The 16,140-nt window shown below is 43.7% G+C and overlaps 7 protein-coding genes across 7 annotated transcripts; 4 read left to right on the top strand and 3 right to left on the bottom strand.

Annotated features, from left to right (window-relative positions):
* Positions 1–239: 239 nt before the first annotated feature.
* Positions 240–1,268, top strand: BYT42DRAFT_481781 (kinase-like domain-containing protein; the record flags this gene model as incomplete). Its single annotated transcript, XM_051563691.1, has 1 exon — positions 240–1,268. A coding segment is annotated over one exon (1,029 nt), but the record flags the coding sequence as incomplete, so codon positions are not given.
* Positions 1,269–4,701: 3,433 nt separating this feature from the next.
* On the top strand, positions 4,702–6,207 carry BYT42DRAFT_594763 (carbon-nitrogen hydrolase; the record flags this gene model as incomplete). Its single annotated transcript, XM_051570794.1, has 10 exons — positions 4,702–4,851; positions 4,921–5,019; positions 5,104–5,128; positions 5,187–5,326; positions 5,386–5,434; positions 5,501–5,540; positions 5,608–5,721; positions 5,779–5,877; positions 5,934–5,989; positions 6,074–6,207. 10 exons carry the CDS (start codon positions 4,702–4,704, stop codon positions 6,205–6,207), a joined length of 906 nt encoding a protein of 301 aa, XP_051420976.1.
* A 62-nt stretch (positions 6,208–6,269) lies between these two features.
* BYT42DRAFT_616052 (uncharacterized protein) lies at positions 6,270–8,210 on the bottom strand (the record flags this gene model as incomplete). The annotated part of the gene is made up of 5 exons (XM_051572026.1): positions 6,270–6,940; positions 7,043–7,291; positions 7,378–7,644; positions 7,722–7,736; positions 7,847–8,210. 5 exons carry the CDS (start codon positions 8,208–8,210, stop codon positions 6,270–6,272), a joined length of 1,566 nt encoding a protein of 521 aa, XP_051420975.1.
* A 142-nt stretch (positions 8,211–8,352) lies between these two features.
* On the top strand, positions 8,353–10,006 carry BYT42DRAFT_578217 (uncharacterized protein). Its single transcript, XM_051569266.1, has 5 exons — positions 8,353–8,810; positions 8,888–8,959; positions 9,039–9,117; positions 9,184–9,383; positions 9,458–10,006. The coding sequence occupies exons 1-5, from the start codon at positions 8,367–8,369 to the stop codon at positions 9,665–9,667; spliced, it is 1,005 nt and encodes a 334-aa protein (XP_051420974.1). The 5' UTR covers positions 8,353–8,366; the 3' UTR covers positions 9,668–10,006.
* Positions 10,007–10,072: 66 nt separating this feature from the next.
* BYT42DRAFT_547887 (uncharacterized protein) lies at positions 10,073–10,913 on the bottom strand (the record flags this gene model as incomplete). The annotated part of the gene is made up of 2 exons (XM_051565977.1): positions 10,073–10,203; positions 10,280–10,913. 2 exons carry the CDS (start codon positions 10,911–10,913, stop codon positions 10,073–10,075), a joined length of 765 nt encoding a protein of 254 aa, XP_051420973.1.
* A 1,257-nt stretch (positions 10,914–12,170) lies between these two features.
* Positions 12,171–13,980, top strand: BYT42DRAFT_578213 (S-adenosylmethionine synthase). The gene is made up of 2 exons (XM_051569265.1): positions 12,171–12,281; positions 12,392–13,980. The coding sequence occupies exons 1-2, from the start codon at positions 12,221–12,223 to the stop codon at positions 13,486–13,488; spliced, it is 1,158 nt and encodes a 385-aa protein (XP_051420972.1). The 5' UTR covers positions 12,171–12,220; the 3' UTR covers positions 13,489–13,980.
* Positions 13,981–14,004: 24 nt separating this feature from the next.
* BYT42DRAFT_578211 (Inosine/uridine-preferring nucleoside hydrolase domain-containing protein) lies at positions 14,005–15,976 on the bottom strand. The gene is made up of 8 exons (XM_051569264.1): positions 15,903–15,976; positions 15,724–15,833; positions 15,433–15,631; positions 15,286–15,368; positions 14,953–15,218; positions 14,662–14,852; positions 14,431–14,581; positions 14,005–14,366 (listed from the first exon to the last, which is right to left on the bottom strand). Exons 2-8 carry the CDS (start codon positions 15,763–15,765, stop codon positions 14,081–14,083), a joined length of 1,218 nt encoding a protein of 405 aa, XP_051420971.1. The 5' UTR covers positions 15,766–15,833; positions 15,903–15,976; the 3' UTR covers positions 14,005–14,080.
* Positions 15,977–16,140: the final 164 nt, after the last annotated feature.

Raw genomic sequence — 16,140 nt, 5'->3', positions numbered from 1 at the left:
AGACACGCATGGGTGCGTCCCCCTAATTCTTTAATTGGCATACATCCTAGTTTACCACGCCCAGCGATGCATAGGAAAAAAAAATATTTATAAATTAGGCCACTTATTTTCAGGCTCTTTTTTTTTTCTTTTTCTGTTGTTGTTGTGTGTGCGTTGTTTTCTTTACCTGCGTGATACTGACCGTTGATTCATACTATACTTTTTTCTAAAAAAAAATCATGACCCTTCTTCGACAGCCTACTTTACCGATAGGCACTTCAATTGATGATCTTCAAATCCTCGACGTGCTCGGATTGGGCGCTTACGGTCAAGTGTATCTTGGCCAGCATAAAGAGACGCATGAACATTATGCCATCAAATCTTTGCCTCAAATCGGATTGGATAGACGACATCGGCTATTTCAAGAAAACGAAATCGCATTGCATTCACGAGTGTCCAAGCATCGGCATATCATACGATTAGAACGAGTTATTCGTCAACCGGAATGGACCCATGTTATTCTCGAATGTGGTTCCCAAGGCGATCTATTCAGCGCTATCACAGAACGCGATCTATACTACGGCAACCATGATTTGATCCGAAAAGTATTTCTACAACTGTTGGATGCTGTCAGCTATTGTCATGATAACCATGTCTATCACCGCGATTTAAAGCCTGAGAATGTGTTGGTGTTCGATAACGGGCATACCGTGAAATTAGCAGATTTCGGCTTGGCGACAAGCGAGCCGGTCTCGAACGACTATGGTTGCGGTAGTACTTTTTACTTTTCGCCAGAATGTCAGGGTGACTTGGCGAGTCAGCAGACCCACCGTGTCGGTTATGCGACGGGTCCAAATGATGTCTGGTCACTGGGTATTATCCTCACCAATTTGGCTTCGGGCAGAAATCCATGGCGACAAGCGTCGCTTCACGATGAGACATTTCGAGCTTATCTCAAAGATCCCAACTTTCTGCTCAAGATACTGCCCATCTCCAAAGAATTGAATCAAATCTTGAAACGAATCTTGTGTGTCGATCCTATTCGGCGTATTAGTTTGGATGAACTCAAAAAACGGATTCGGAGATGCAAACACTTTACAAGAACCCCGTTCGTGGAACAATACGAAGCCGAACTATGCCGTCCCCTTCCCGCATTAACGCTCAAGCCCATTATTACTTCCACCACCACCACTACCCCTCCTACGACCCCGCCTTCATCACAAGAACAAAACTCCCACCACCGTCAACAACAACTACCACCCTCCCCGCCCGATACTCCGCGCATCGATCCACTCGTTTCCGTCTCATCCTTACCTTGGCATAAACTTCGCTTATCTTCCGCTCCCATTCCAACTGATCAAGATCCACCCTTTTCAGCTGCCGTCGTTGTAGCCGCGGCCGCAGCAGCAGCGGCAACCTTGCATTCCTCTAAAGAAAGTCAACCTGATCATTACGCTTTCGAAAACGGCAACAATCCAGACCCTCTTTTGTCCAACCTACCCACGTTAATGGTCTAACCCATAACCGGTCATCCCAACTCTTTTGTTTTTTTTTTTCTCATTCAACTTTTATGCTCGGTTACTCCGTTATCATCCAGTGTAAATCTTTTTGTGGTGTGGCATATTTTTTACTTGTTTTCAAACCTTGTGCTTTATCTTTCATCCCTCTTTTTCACCTCATTGTTTATATTATGTATACTGTTTCTCGATCCGATTCTTCTTTTTTTGTTGTTGATATGCCTGTCCCTTTTATTTCCATTTTTATTCATGTGGGTTCACTTCAAACGCATAAATTCCGATCCATGTGTATATTGTTCCTTTACATACTTCTACATATGTTTTCTCCCAGCCTTAGAATGAATCTGTTCAACTCATTTTTATATGCCTCTTTTCTTTTTGTATCATAATTTTTTTTCCCTTCCATGTGCCAGTATATGAATAGCCAGTAGCATGATGTTTCGTTCGTACAGTCAACTTCATTTTTTGATTTTTCTTGTCAATGAAAAAATGTTGGAAACCTCGTGACATAACGATTTTTTTTATTTGATTTGGCCCAAAGAACAAGGTAACTGTCGTGCGACCGAGGCCCCGCAAAAATTGAATTTTATACAGTGCGCGGCACTCTATGCAAGTGAACCGCCAACATCCACAAACTCTAACCTTATTAGTATGTTGTGCTATTTTGCTACTCCGTTATTGTTTGTTGATTTAATCCATTTGAAATATAAGCGAAATACTCTTTTAGTCAAACGATTTTTTTCAAAAATGGGCTTGTACCATGCGGATGCATCAGTCGAAGAATGAACAGCATAGGCTCATTCAAATACCACATGTGTCTTCTGACCGACCAGCAGAGAATATGTACTATATTCTCATTGAGAGGCCATTCTCTCTTGTCATTGGATCCTCGACTTGTCAAAAATGGTATTATTCGGTTATTTTCTAGATGTGGTATGTAAAGAGAAAAACGCCCTATCATATGATCTCCCATCCAGCTTATTGCACCACTTGGCTTTCTTTTTTCTGAATTTAATTCAAGCCGAAAAATAATAAGCTGCGCAGTTGCCTGCAAATAGCCAGTAGCAAGTTACTGGTCCGATCTTGTTGCGGAGCAACCTCATGGGACAATAATAAGCATTGAAATGTGTAAAAGAGATAAGGAAAACTGATCCAAAGTTCTTTAGTATGCTCACTTGATGCGGATCCAATAGTTATTTCATATTACGCGAATGCACTGCTGACGTGACAAATCCACCTGACAAGTGAAAGGACACCCTCGTACCATATGTTAAGCTTTGTATGTACACGATAAATGGACAAGCAATTCAAGTATTTGTTTTGTATTGAAACTACAAAAAAAAAAAAAAATTGTTTAATTTCGCCGAAGCTACAAATATCATAATACCATTTCATAAATCTATACTGTACACAATGATACTTTGTGTTGATTTTGTTGCTTTTTTCTGTTATGAACGATGCAGTAGCACCCGATGTACGTCCATGGACCGCTCACTTTGACTTGCATGGAACGTCTCAGTGTGCTTATCACGTCACACTCAATGTGAAATCTACGCCTGTAAGTGGTTCAACGGGCAAATATAGAAAAAAAGATGCATCGAATTAAAGGAATATTTAGATGCACATGGTCATCGATACCGGTTCTGCGAACGTTGCTGTGATTTCAGATTTATGTAGTGATGGAAACTGTACGTTTGTCGACAAACCCTATCTACCCGCGCCCCCCGTTGAGCAGATGAAAAGCAACAGTGTGAATGCTACGTACGGCAATATGAAAACACGCGTTGGTTGGCAAGGCTATGCTACGGGCCAAGTAATCGATATCGAGAATCAAGAAGTGTTTGCGAGAATTGATCTGATTGCGCAGCATCAAGGATTCTTTGTTCGCCAGTGCCCGAAGAACCAAGGCATATGGGGGATGGCTTATGCCTCGCTTCAGACGCGTACACGCGGCTCTTTAGAATCCACCGGCGATTTGAAAGCGAACCACCACAATTCACTGCAGTTCAGTCAAACCCTTTTTGACGCGATCCGACACCAAAGAGGCGCTCCGAATGCTTTCACATACCAGCTCTGCCCGAAAGCAGCCGTTGACCAATCTTTTGCCGATGTCTTTCATACAGTCACCTCACCTATCGACCAACGCACCGAATTGCAACCCGCAACTCAACCTTGCGATCGTGCGGGCCATTTGTGGCTAGGAGGGTACCCGAGTCATTCCATTGCCTCGGACATCCACTGGGTCCCCTTGACTGAAAGCCGGTACTATCAAGTCACGGTGGACCATTTCCTCATCAACGGTCAGGTCGTCGAAGGCATGCAAAACTTAAATGTCCCTCGCGCTATTATTGACACGGGGTCCAGCGATCTCATTTTGAGCACCGAGGTAAGCTACTTTCTTTTTTTAACAACTGAACATTGGATCGATTCATTGATTTGGACTTTTCGTTTCTTGTCGCAAAGAATTTACAAGTTTTGCTGCATGCATTATGGAAGTCGAAAGTGGTGGAATTTGGGTCGGATATTTCCAAGGAGCAAGAGCAAGCATTTTGGCTTGAACATTCGCAACTCACAGTGCCAATGAATGCAGTGACAATCAACTACAATACAACAGTTGCGGTCGCTCTTAATGGCCAGCCAGTTTCGGTGGCCCTAGAAAACCTGTTTACGCTACGTCAAGTCGATAACCCGCCACAGTGGGTGAATATCAGTTGGACCGGTCTATCCGACGGTGGTGGAGGCCAAACGATGGCGACGATCCTTGGCAACACGCTTCTACGCGGCAAAACGGTCATATTTGATCGTGGACGAACCGATGATACTGGCAAAGGCAGAATAGGCTTTGCCGATGCGGCGGCGTGTTGTCGCAGTTCCACAGCCAAGGATGTGGATATTACGCTTTCAGTGGACGGTGTGGCCTTTGCCTCTGATATATTTCAAGATCATCATATGAACGCGACTCACGGAATTCTTCTTTGTCTCATTGTATTATCATGCATTGGTGCCTTGTCGACAGTGGCAGTAGCCATCATGCGGCACAGACAAAGATGTAAAAGATGATGAAAGTGCTGACTTGAAAGCGGAGATTGTATGGCGGTCTGCGTGAGAGAACCGATCCTACCTTGTGGACAAATTAGATTTCTCATTTGTGAATTTTTTGATGATAATGAACTTGAACCGTTTCTTTCGAGTTTCTCAACGTGCCATGTCCACCTGTCTTAATTCAGCTTCCCCTTTTAAATTAGCTCTCATTCAATTGGGAGGCACTGGTAGTGACAAGCAGAAAAACCTCCAGTTGGCTCGCCAAAAGGTCCTCGAGGCCGCGGGCAATGGAGCCAATGTAGTTGTCTTACCTGTATGTTTCCAAGCAAAGCGCTTTGTTTCCTCACTGCGGTTTCTAATCACTTCGCATCGTCTTTTGCAGGAATGTTTTAATTCACCTTATGGAACAAAGTTTTTCCCTGAATACGCTGAATCGCTCGATAACAGTGAATCCGTCAACATGCTGTCGGGCGTTGCAAAGGTATTCATAAGGAAGCCCAAGTAAAAAGCTTATATGCATCAGGCTCAGGCAACTAATGAAATCTATGCTCGATTGCATCTATAGGAAGCGGGAATTTATTTATTTGGAGGTGAATTTGGTGGAATAGGGGATGGTATAAAAACATTAGGTGCTTAAGGATCAGCTAGGTTCCATCCCTGAACGCGATAACACCAGTGGCAATGTCTTCAACACGCTGACTGTGTATGATCCTGAGGGAAAGATGATTGCAGTGCATCGTAAAGTGCATCTTTTTGATATTGATGTCCCAGGAAAGATTACCTTTAAGGTACAATGAGTCCTTTAAGATCAATGATAAACACTCTCCATTCTGACCCTCTGTTTTAGGAAAGCGAGACCTTGACGGGCGGTAACCACTTGACTCACGTTACTACAAGTAAGTGTTGGAAAGCATGGATGGATACACAATAAAGAGGATCCAACTCAAAGGAAAGCATCTCAGAATACGGCAAAATTGGTGTGGGCATTTGTTACGATATTCGGTAAACCCTTTATCTGTCAGTCCCCTTGAAATCCTTGAGCGAAGCTGACACTAGTATTCTCCCACAGATTCCCTGAAATGGCTATGATTGCGGCGAGAAAAGGATGCATGGCAATGATTTATCCCGGCGCATTTAATACCACTACCGGCCCTATGCATTGGGAACTCTTACAACGTGCGAGGTTAGTATTCCTTCGCAATTGAAATCGCTCAATCACGATGCTAAAAAAAATTCGCAGAGCCGTGGACAATCAAATTTATGTTGCTGCCTGCTCACCAGCTTTGGATACCAACGCTTCCTATCATGCGTGGGGTCACTCGACTGTGGTGAATCCAAGGTATACCTAACCAATGATGTCCACTGGCAGGCATTTTATCTTACCCATGACTATAGAGGCGAAGTAATTGCAACATGCGATGAAAAAGAGGCAATTGTTTATGCGAATATCGGTAAGTGACGAGGCACTTTTTTTGATGACATGAAAGAAGAATAAGTATTAACAAGGGGGGAAAACGACCTGTATGATGATGTAGACCCTGAGGAAATCAAGTCTATTCGTACAAATATTCCATTGTATGGACAGCGTCGTTTCGATATCTATGGCGATGTCACGGAAACCGTCCAGGACCGTGATGATGGTACTTGTGCAAAGAAGGCTACTAAATGATAGTAATGATAACAAAAATAAAAAGAGGAAAACAATACCAACTAAAATAATAGACCCTCCAATCAAAAGACAGTTCCTAAGGCTTCAAACCAACTGACAATACTGGCATCGGTCTGTACACATTGTTTAAACTCTTCAAAGCTGATATAACCTGGACGTTGCGTGTCGATACTCTTGAAGGTTTTGTCCACCATTTCATTGATAGCGTCTTGTGACATGGTTTCCATGATGGGGAACTTTTCTTCCCATACCCGTTTGGGATTGGCTGTGGCCAAGGGTTGCTTGTCTTTTCGTCGATGGATCATGGAATGGTCGTCGTTCCTGAACGGATAATCGGCGTGACCTTGTTTATCGTATGCATTATCCATCCCTGAGTCGTGGTGGAAGGAAGATTCGGCATGTGTTGCTTCTTGTGCATACTGTTGTGCAAAATGATCCTCCTTGAGGGGATACGGATGCCTTGATGGGGACGACTCTTGACCTCCTGCGTCTCCTGCTTGGTCACCTCCATGGTCACTGCGACCTGAAGATGACTGAGGCATCGCCACATTGAAAGCGGCACTGACAGGTTGCGAGGCGGAAAACTCAAACGTATCCATCATTTCGTCTTCCATGGCACTGACAACATCGCGCACCAATTCCATCGACAGGTAAAAGTACGACTTGTACATGCAGTACAGTTCATCGCGAGAGATATAGCCATCTTCATCCAAATCGTATCCTTTGAATGCATCTAATTTCACCCAAAAGAACAGGAATTAAGATTTTTTTTCCTTACCGATCATGTAAAAAAAGAACAAAGCTAGCTGCATAGGAGATCATCTGGAAGACTTACATTCTATTTTCTCGTCTAAGTTGCCTTTGCATAGAACGCTTAAACCGCTGACAAGCTCGGAGAAATTGATCACACCATCACGGTCCTGATCAAAAAAGGCGAAAATCCGCTCGGTGATCAGATTCTTCTCTAATCCCAGTGGGCCCAGACATTGTTCAAACGTTTCCCTGTTGATGCCCCCTTCATCCTTATCCACTGTCGATAGTGACTTGAACTGCTCATACAAAGCTTCCAGTTCCACTTGGTCAACTACATCAATAAAAAAAATTGCATGAATTCGACTTCCACATTGATATACTGGATGGTATAGTTAAGGCGGTGAGATTTTTACTTACAGTGGGATTTGCTTTGGAGTTCACGGAACTTTTCTGCTGTCAATGCCGGGCGATTATGGTTCTTCCCAGGATAGAAACTGGGCAAAAGTGCGCTTCGAGGGTTGGCCAGGGGCGGAATGGGTATGCGAATCTTCAAGAAAACGTGCGTGTTAGCGTGACTATTGCCACCTTCGCACATCTCGCAAAGATCGAAATCCACGCAGTTGGCACATTTGTATCGTACTCCGCGAATAGGTGATACACTACATTTATTACAAGTAATACCACCTGCGGGTATGTCGGCGCGTTTAATATTTCTGCATATGACATCGCAACTTTTACTCCAACGTTGACAACACACTTACGGTGGATGAATCCTTCTAAATCCAACCCAAAGCAGAATAAATTCATTACACTCCGTTAGCATTTACTTGTCTGACAAGAAGATTGTTGTTTATTCCTGTTTTGGCCTCGCGCCCTTCTCCCATACCTTTCCGTGATTGATTATCCGAAATGGCATAAAGTAGGTTTAGCAGGTTTTTACTGTCATCGTCACTCCACTCCTTGAACAGGGACAGTAGTCGGTTACTTTCCGCTTCGTCTTCTGAATCGGAACCAGGAGTCGGCGTTGGTGCTTCAGCTATTTGGTCCAATTGCCTTCGAATTTGTCTCCGTCGACGGATATGCCTTGATCGTCGTAACCGGTTTGAAGGCTGGGGTGTGTCTGAAGAAGTCTCGCCTGTCGAAGACCCACGATGACGATACAAATACGAGACAGCCGCAACAAGTGTAATACCAGCTACTGCGCCTCCAACAAGGGCTAAACTGGACCGATGGCGTACATGAAGACTCATGGCTCTTCTCTGTGAGACTGGGACAGCTTCACCGCACGTTTTTTTGCCTGATTCTCTTAGCCATTTTGAGCCGCGACCAATTGCAAGTCACGAATTTCTGTCATGCTGCGAAATTTTGGATAATGCCAAATACTCGACTTTTTGTTCAGTCTCACCATGATCGGTCCAAGCATTCCCGAACATTTACTGAAAGCAAAGCAACGTCAAAGCGAGGAGAGCGAAGAGGAAACATCTGTTGCGCCGTCCCAAAATGATATTGGACCGTACATTCCCAGTCACTTAATTGAGAAAAAAAGACAAGGAGACACTGAAAACAACGAAGAAGACCAAGCTCATTCACCACCCAGAAGCCCTCCTGCGGCCGATAACGCGAACGACGACGATGACGATGCCGATGCCGATGCTTATGTTCCTGCACTACCGCCGGATTTATTGGAAGAACGCAAGAAAGCCGCACCTTCCAGTGGTAAAGAAGGACGAAGACGACGGCCGGTGGGACCTACTATGCCGACAGCCTGGGATGCCGCTGCTTATGCACAACAAGAAGATGAAGACGATATTGTTGGACCGAAACTTCCTTCCAGTGACGATAATGATGCGGTAAGCTTTTTTCTACTTACTGGTATTTTGGGAGTTTTGACTAAAAATGGATATCTGAATTTCAAACTATGGTACAGGCAGGTGGGATTCAGTCCACCATTGCAGAGATAGAAGAAAGAGCACGAAGAAGCAAAGAATTACTGGAACAGGTAAAAAATTCATACACAAAATGACAGTTCGCGGCAAAAGTTTTGAACTATATCTCGATCATTTTATCGGCGCGAGTAGAAGGCGTCGGGTGTATCAGAAAAAGTCGAACGTCCAGAGTGGATGCTGGTGCCGCCTGAATTGGATTATTTAAAAACAGGTAAAAGGGTCCTCCAATTGTCATCACACGAGTCGTTTGGTATCTGATCATTTTGGACTGTTGTAGCCGATTCATCCCGGTCCCGTACATTTAGCAATAAGATTATGGATGCTTCTGATCGAGATACCAGTGTGTGGACAGAAACACCGGCCGAGCGATTAAAGCGACAGCAAGAAGAGGTCTTGGGCAAGCGGAAAAAAGCGCCAACACGTGCCCCGCCTTCGATGCAGGATATCGAGACAAGAAGGAATCTTGAAGAGTACAATGCAAGTGTTGTCATGCTGTGAATAAAAAAGTGGAAGCAAGGGATACTTACTGTAGGCTCTCCGATTCCCTTTAGAAAACAAAACGGGCGGAATCATTGATGGATATGCACCGGAAAAAAGCGAAATCAAGCAAGGGCAAGGAGGATGTATCGAAACGACCTTTTGATCGAGAAAAGGATTTGTTGGGCTCCAAACCCATGGATCGAAGAACCAAGAATGAGCTTTTGAAACGATCAACGGAATTGGGTTCACGTTTCGGCAGTGGCAGTCGTAGCTTCCTTTAATGCTTCCACAATTCCCATTACCTTGACACTCAAACACCATCATGTTCTTTTTTCTCTCTCCTGTTCTGTTTGTTTTTAGACGCTCCTCAGTTCTTGACAAGTAACCGACTGTCAAAAAGAAAGAGGTTGAATCAAGAATCATCCGGTTATTATTCTCCTAATCCGCTTCCTACTGCAAGGGATTTTCAGGGTACCGTTTGCGCGGTTTCTTGTTTTCTCATTTGTTCTTCCCTTTTTTTTCTTCTGTTTTGGATGATGCGAGTGTAGAAAAACAGTGGGCTCAGGGACTGATGTACGATTAATGTTCTTGCGAATTAAAACAAAAAAACATTATTTGAAGCTTTATAATGAAATGCAGGTACAATAAGACGACGAGGTATTATATACAGGAATGGTTTGTAGAGATTAGATGGACATGATTTTATCGAGGAAATTATGCTTGGGTCGCTTTTCTAATGTGTGCTTGGCCCCATCGGCGGCTCCCAGGATCCATTTGATTGATTTCGCATGAACACGGATCTGTTGACGAATGATGCCTGTGATGATTTTGAAAATAGTTATATAAGTTTTACTGTTATCACGGGCATCCGTTGGCATAAGATGCAAACGTACCATAAAACCAATACAGATGAAGAGGATACATGCATACGGCGACCATCCAAAGTTTGTCGATGCGATGGGAATCCTTGAGAGCAAATATCATCCAGCCGTGGAATACGAGTCGTAGTAAGAAAAAGGTGAACGCAAACAGGAAATCACATCGCCATTTCTGCTTCAGGGATCCTACTGCCAGGATGAGTGTCGGTAATTCCAGTAGAGAATTGACGACAAAGAAGGAAGCCGAACGCTGTCGCATGAGCCAGAATAAAATGATAACATAGAGAGTATGATGGACATAGCCGGTAGCCACTGTAATGCGGTTTTTGTAATAGAGGGAACCCAATGAAAGATCCAATACGAGGTAGCTGATAAAGAAGCACACCAGAGCCATATCAAAGTTGGTTTGGCCCTGAACGTATCGCATATCCCATCCTGAGTACCAAAATCGCCAAAAGTAGGGAATCGACGCGAAAGTGCAAACGAAACTGCTAGCAAACGTGAGCAACCAGCTGACCTGTTTCTCGTTTTTGGCGCGGCCGGATCGAATACAGTAAAAGAAAAAGGCAATCAGAGTTGAAAAACTCAATATGAATGAAATGGGAATGACAGGTTGAACAAATAATTGTCCGAGAGTGAGTTTATGCATAATGATGGATTTTTCAAAAATCAAGCTATTATTCTCTTGTTACTTTTTCACAAAATCTCGCATTATATATACATGGATTCGGGATTTTTTTTTCTTGGCTTCTCCCCTTTTCGCCACTAAGTCAAGAAAAGTAAAAAGTGGAAAAAAAAAAAAAAACTCATGGAGCCTTGATTGGAGAAGGAGCATCGTCAGTCAAAGCAGGGGAAAAAAACTCACTAGGGATTGGAATTTGTCAAGGGAGCTAAAAAAAAAAAGAGGTTGGCGAAAAGAACAAGGTCTCCTTTTTGTGTTCTATAAAGGAATGTAATGTAGTATTGAATGCTAGTAAAAGTGAACGTTAACCTTATAGAAAGGATGAAAATACATCAGTTTATTAACATTATAGTACGTTTAGATTAAACCGAACCAAGACTTGCAGCTAGGCAACAAGCATTCCCATTATGCAAGGTTGTAATGATTTTTCCATCATTATTTTTTTTATAGATGCTTCTGTCCTGCATTTCTACCCTTGCAGTGGCTGCACCGAACCCCCTATTTCCGCCACCGATAAGAGGGACTTAACAAGGAAAAAAAACAGAGGAAAACAGGATACAGGGTGTGGATTTGACAAGGAACGAGTGTCCGTTGGAAACCAGGTTTTCCCCCAGCAACGCAAGATATTTTTTTTTCCCCAGACGAGATGGAAAGCATCAGTGATGGATTGACACGTGCCTTTGATAGGCTGCCCGCAAAAGTAACGGCCCACTACGACGGGGCCACATCGATGAAACACAAAAACCGAGTGTGATGATGAATTTTTTTTTGGGGGGAGTGAGCCCTGCGTTGCTCAAAGCAATCATCTTGTGTTCAACTTGCAACCTTTCCGCAAGAGAGATCCCACTATACTGTATATAATCATCTAGCGACACCTAGATGATATGAACCATCCAACCCCCAAGCATGATGAACCAGTGAAACTTAGGTATTAAGATTTTCTGGTGATTATTTTGTTTTTGATTTCTTAACTCAGAACAAGCAGCACCTAATGAATAGTGGACGTCGCCGACCCATTATTTTTTTTTTTTTTTGTTCCAAAAAGAACCCACTCAAATTTTTCTGATGAGATGTCGCGATTGAGTTTTCGGTGAATATGATTGGCTTAAAAGGTAAAAAGAAAAAAATTTTGATTCGCCTCATGAATTTTGCGAGGGTGGCTCAGGCAAAAAAAAAAAAAAAGAATAAATAATCGCGATGGTGGTGGAGACTGTTTGAAGCTCTCTCTTTTTTATCCAACCCGTTTCCTTTTTCCTCCTTCCATCCTCCGTAGCATGAGCAGCAACAACAACACTTTCCTCTTCACTTCTGAATCCGTCGGTGAGGGTCATCCCGGTAAGTTGTCATGGTCTTGGTTTTTTTTTTCCTTGTTCAAGGGTTGCCCTGGTAAAAACTGAGTCACTAAACTTATTCCCCCTTTCTTTTTTTTCATTTCCTTATTACAGACAAGATTTGTGACCAAGTGTCCGATGCTATCCTCGATGCCTGCTTGGAGCAAGATCCCCTCTCCAAGGTTGCTTGCGAAACTGCTACCAAGACTGGTATGATCATGGTTTTCGGTGAAATCACAACCAAGGCCAACCTTGACTACCAAAAGATCATCCGTAATGCCATCAAGCAGATTGGTTACGATGATTCCGACAAGGGTTTCGACTACAAGACCTGCAATGTGCTCGTTGCCATTGAACAACAGTCTCCTGATATTTCCCAAGGTTTGGTCCAAAAGTCTTTCAACATTGAAGATATTGGTGCTGGTGATCAAGGTATCATGTTCGGTTATGCTACTGATGAGACTCCCGAGATGATGCCCTTGACCATTGTCTTGGCTCACAAGCTTAACCGCCGTATGGCCGACCTTCGTCGTGATGGCACCCTTGGCTGGCTCCGTCCCGATTCCAAGACCCAGGTCACCATCGAATACAAGAACGAGAACGGTGCGATGATTCCTCTCCGTGTGGATACCATTGTCATTTCCGTGCAACACGCCGCTGAGATTGAAACGGAAGATTTGCGCAAGGCTTTGATGGAACACATCATCAAGCCCGTGGTTCCTGAACATCTTTTGAAGGACACCGTCTACCACTTGCAACCTTCCGGCAAGTTCATCATTGGTGGTCCTCAGGGTGATGCTGGTTTGACCGGCCGTAAGATCATTGTCGATACCTATGGTGGTTGGGGTGCTCACGGTGGTGGTGCTTTCTCCGGTAAGGATTGGTCCAAGGTCGATCGTTCCGCTGCCTACACTGCCCGCTGGATCGCCAAGTCCCTTATTGCCGCCAAGCTTTGCCGCAGAGCTCTTGTCCAGCTTTCATACGCCATTGGTGTCGCCGAACCTCTTTCCATCTTTGTTGAGACTTACGGTACTGCCACCAACCCCGAGCTTGACTTGGTTGAAATCATTCGCAACAACTTTGACCTCCGTCCTGGTGTGATTGTGAAGGAACTCGACCTCTTCAAGCCCATCTACCAAAAGACTGCCGCTTACGGTCACTTTGGTCGTGACGAATTCCAGTGGGAACATCCCAAGGCTTTGAAGTTCTAAGCGCGTGTCTTCTTCCTCGGCATTCATGTCATGTTTTCAACAAACTGCATTCTAAATTTTCATTATATCCTTCTATTTGCAAGAAAATCATTTTTTCTACATTTTTGCTCTTCCTAATTCCGCACCTTTCTATTTTATAATGTTAGATAGTCGCTTTCTTTTCTGTTCTATATATTTTGTTTTTTTATGGCGATTCAACATCGTCAGCCGACAGCCATCCCGGTTGCAGGATGGATTTTCTCTTTGGTTTTTCCAATCACAAAAATAAACAACCATGTTGAAAATGTGATACAAAACACTTGACGGTAATACGATGTCTTTCCTTTTTTTGGGGGCACCAGTAGTTGATCCAATCATGCTTCCCATGCATGCGGAGCATCTGACAGCATTTGCAAATAGTAAAACCCCAGTCGGACTTTGGCGACAAATTGGAAAATCAGTGAAAAACGCTGCTGTTTGAAAATAGAAAGGGATCTGCACGGTAAAATAAAAAAGGAACATTGCAAAATATGATACGCCACAAGTGGCTCTATTATTATTTGAAGTCAATTGGAAGTAATAAAAATTTACAAGAATAAAATACATTTCTTTTCTACAATTGAATGTTGGCATCGAAAACGCGGTTCAAGATGTATTGGTTGAAACGACGACCATCGCCCTTCGTGATGACTTGCACGTTATTCACACCATTGTCAAAAGAGGTTTCGTCCCACAAACGACGATCGTATACACACATGCCGGTCGTGTAAATACCGCTGGTTTCCACATGCATGTCCAGATGCTTGTAGCTCCAGTGCTTATCCAAAGTCTCGGTATTCTTGCCGTCGCCCTTGTCCGCGGTCATATCGATCAAAGTCAACAAAGTAAATGCGTCATAGCTACAAACAACCATCATAAATTTCCTGGGCAGAATTGGATTGCCAAGGCAAAAAACTAACTTACATGGCCAAAGATTCGAGGTTATACAAACGGAAACATGTTTCAAAGGTCCAGATCAAAAAGGCATTGCAGAAAGTAGCGACAGGAGTCTTCTTGTCTACGGGAATAATGTATTTCTCGTAATCCTGCTTTGTCACAGCACCTTCATCCGAGGCTAGACAAAAATGAAAAAAATTAGCACAATTGAAAATTTGCTGTAAATAGAAGATAGATAGATGCTTTTTTTCTACGTACCATCCAAAGGCACGACGACCACGTGAGCAGGAGCGGGTTTGTTTTGGCTAATGAGATCCAGACGCTGCTGGTAACCTTCAGGTGTATGTTGGAATCCTTGGGTCGATGACATGACAATATCGGCCGCATCAGCATCTGCCCGGAAATTGAATTCTGCCATGGGCGTCACGTTGCCGGGACCATCTACTGCACTAAATAATCGGTGTTTCCGTTCAACCATTTAATACGCCGCCATCAACGATTTCCCAGGTTTTCCGAATAGCCATTCTTTTTTTTTTTTCACAAACTTACCCTCCCATAATAACGATGCGCTTCGCACGACCGAAAGCGACAGGGTCACGCTGATACGCCAGAGCAATGTTCGTCAAGGGACCCACCGCCAAAATGCTGATGGTGAGCGGTGGAGCTTCCCGGAGCTGATGCAAAATTTCGTCGGCCGCATCGCGTGGGGTCGTTTTGAATGCGGGACGTTCTCCATCCTTGTATTCATTATCCACCTTTTCCTCCGCCTTGTGCAATAACTGATTTTCCCAATCCGAAGGCGCTTTATGAAGATTCTGTAGGTAAATACAATGATTCCATTAGTCATCCGGCCAACGCTCCAAATACCAGGCAATCCATTACCTTGGAATAGACCTCACCCATGCCATCTTCACCATGGAAATATGTGGCGGAGATGAGATCGGCCTTCAAAGGACGGTCGCAACCTTTAAGAAAACAACAAAAATAAATGCCAGTATCATGAAAGCCATTTTTTTACAAGCTACTTACCGGCAGCAAGTACGGGCAACGAGTCAATGGGAACTTCGATGCCAAGATGCTTTTGATGCTCGGCGAAAACGTGCATTAAAGTGACAGCATTGCGCTTGACGTGCTCAAGAGAAGTGTTGCCATGGGTAAGTGTGATTGCTCGAACTTCGACTTCGGGCGAAAGAAGAGCCATGAAAATAGCAAGCGCATCATCAATGCCCTACACATGCAATAATATGTCAGGTCCCCATCATGCCTTTTTGTTTTACAGTCGTACGACATGATCGCCCATCAATATAAAACGAAACTTACAGGGTCGGTATCAATAATAATGGGTTCACGTTGAGCAACCATGTTGAACGATTAAAAATAAAATAAAAATAAAAAAAATTGAAAAATAAAAGAACAGTGGAAAAAAAAAGGTACTTTGGCACTTTTTTATCCCAAATGCGAGCAATAGAATTTTTAACGATTTTCCCATGGTTTTCCAGAAAAAAAAGTTCCTGGCAAAACATGTCCAATGATCGGGATACCAGCGGTGATTGAGTGTCAGACACTGCCATGGCTTCCTGTCGTCCATGGTTTCCGTCTGGGACACATTTGGAGATTTCCTAATTTGGTAATCTAGTTTCCTTATTCCGCGGCCACCGCGGACAACGCTGGCTGGAGTCTTCCGATTAACGCCAGCCCAAAGGATCCCAGCAAAACTGGGGGTTACCAGTCCATTGC

This window comes from Radiomyces spectabilis (genome assembly GCF_025331425.1).
Source record: "Radiomyces spectabilis strain NRRL 2753 chromosome Unknown BYT42scaffold_10, whole genome shotgun sequence".
NCBI lineage: Eukaryota > Fungi > Mucoromycota > Mucoromycetes > Mucorales > Radiomycetaceae > Radiomyces > Radiomyces spectabilis.
The sequence above is the reverse complement of the archived record's forward strand: the minus strand, read 5'-3'. Positions and strand labels throughout refer to the sequence as shown.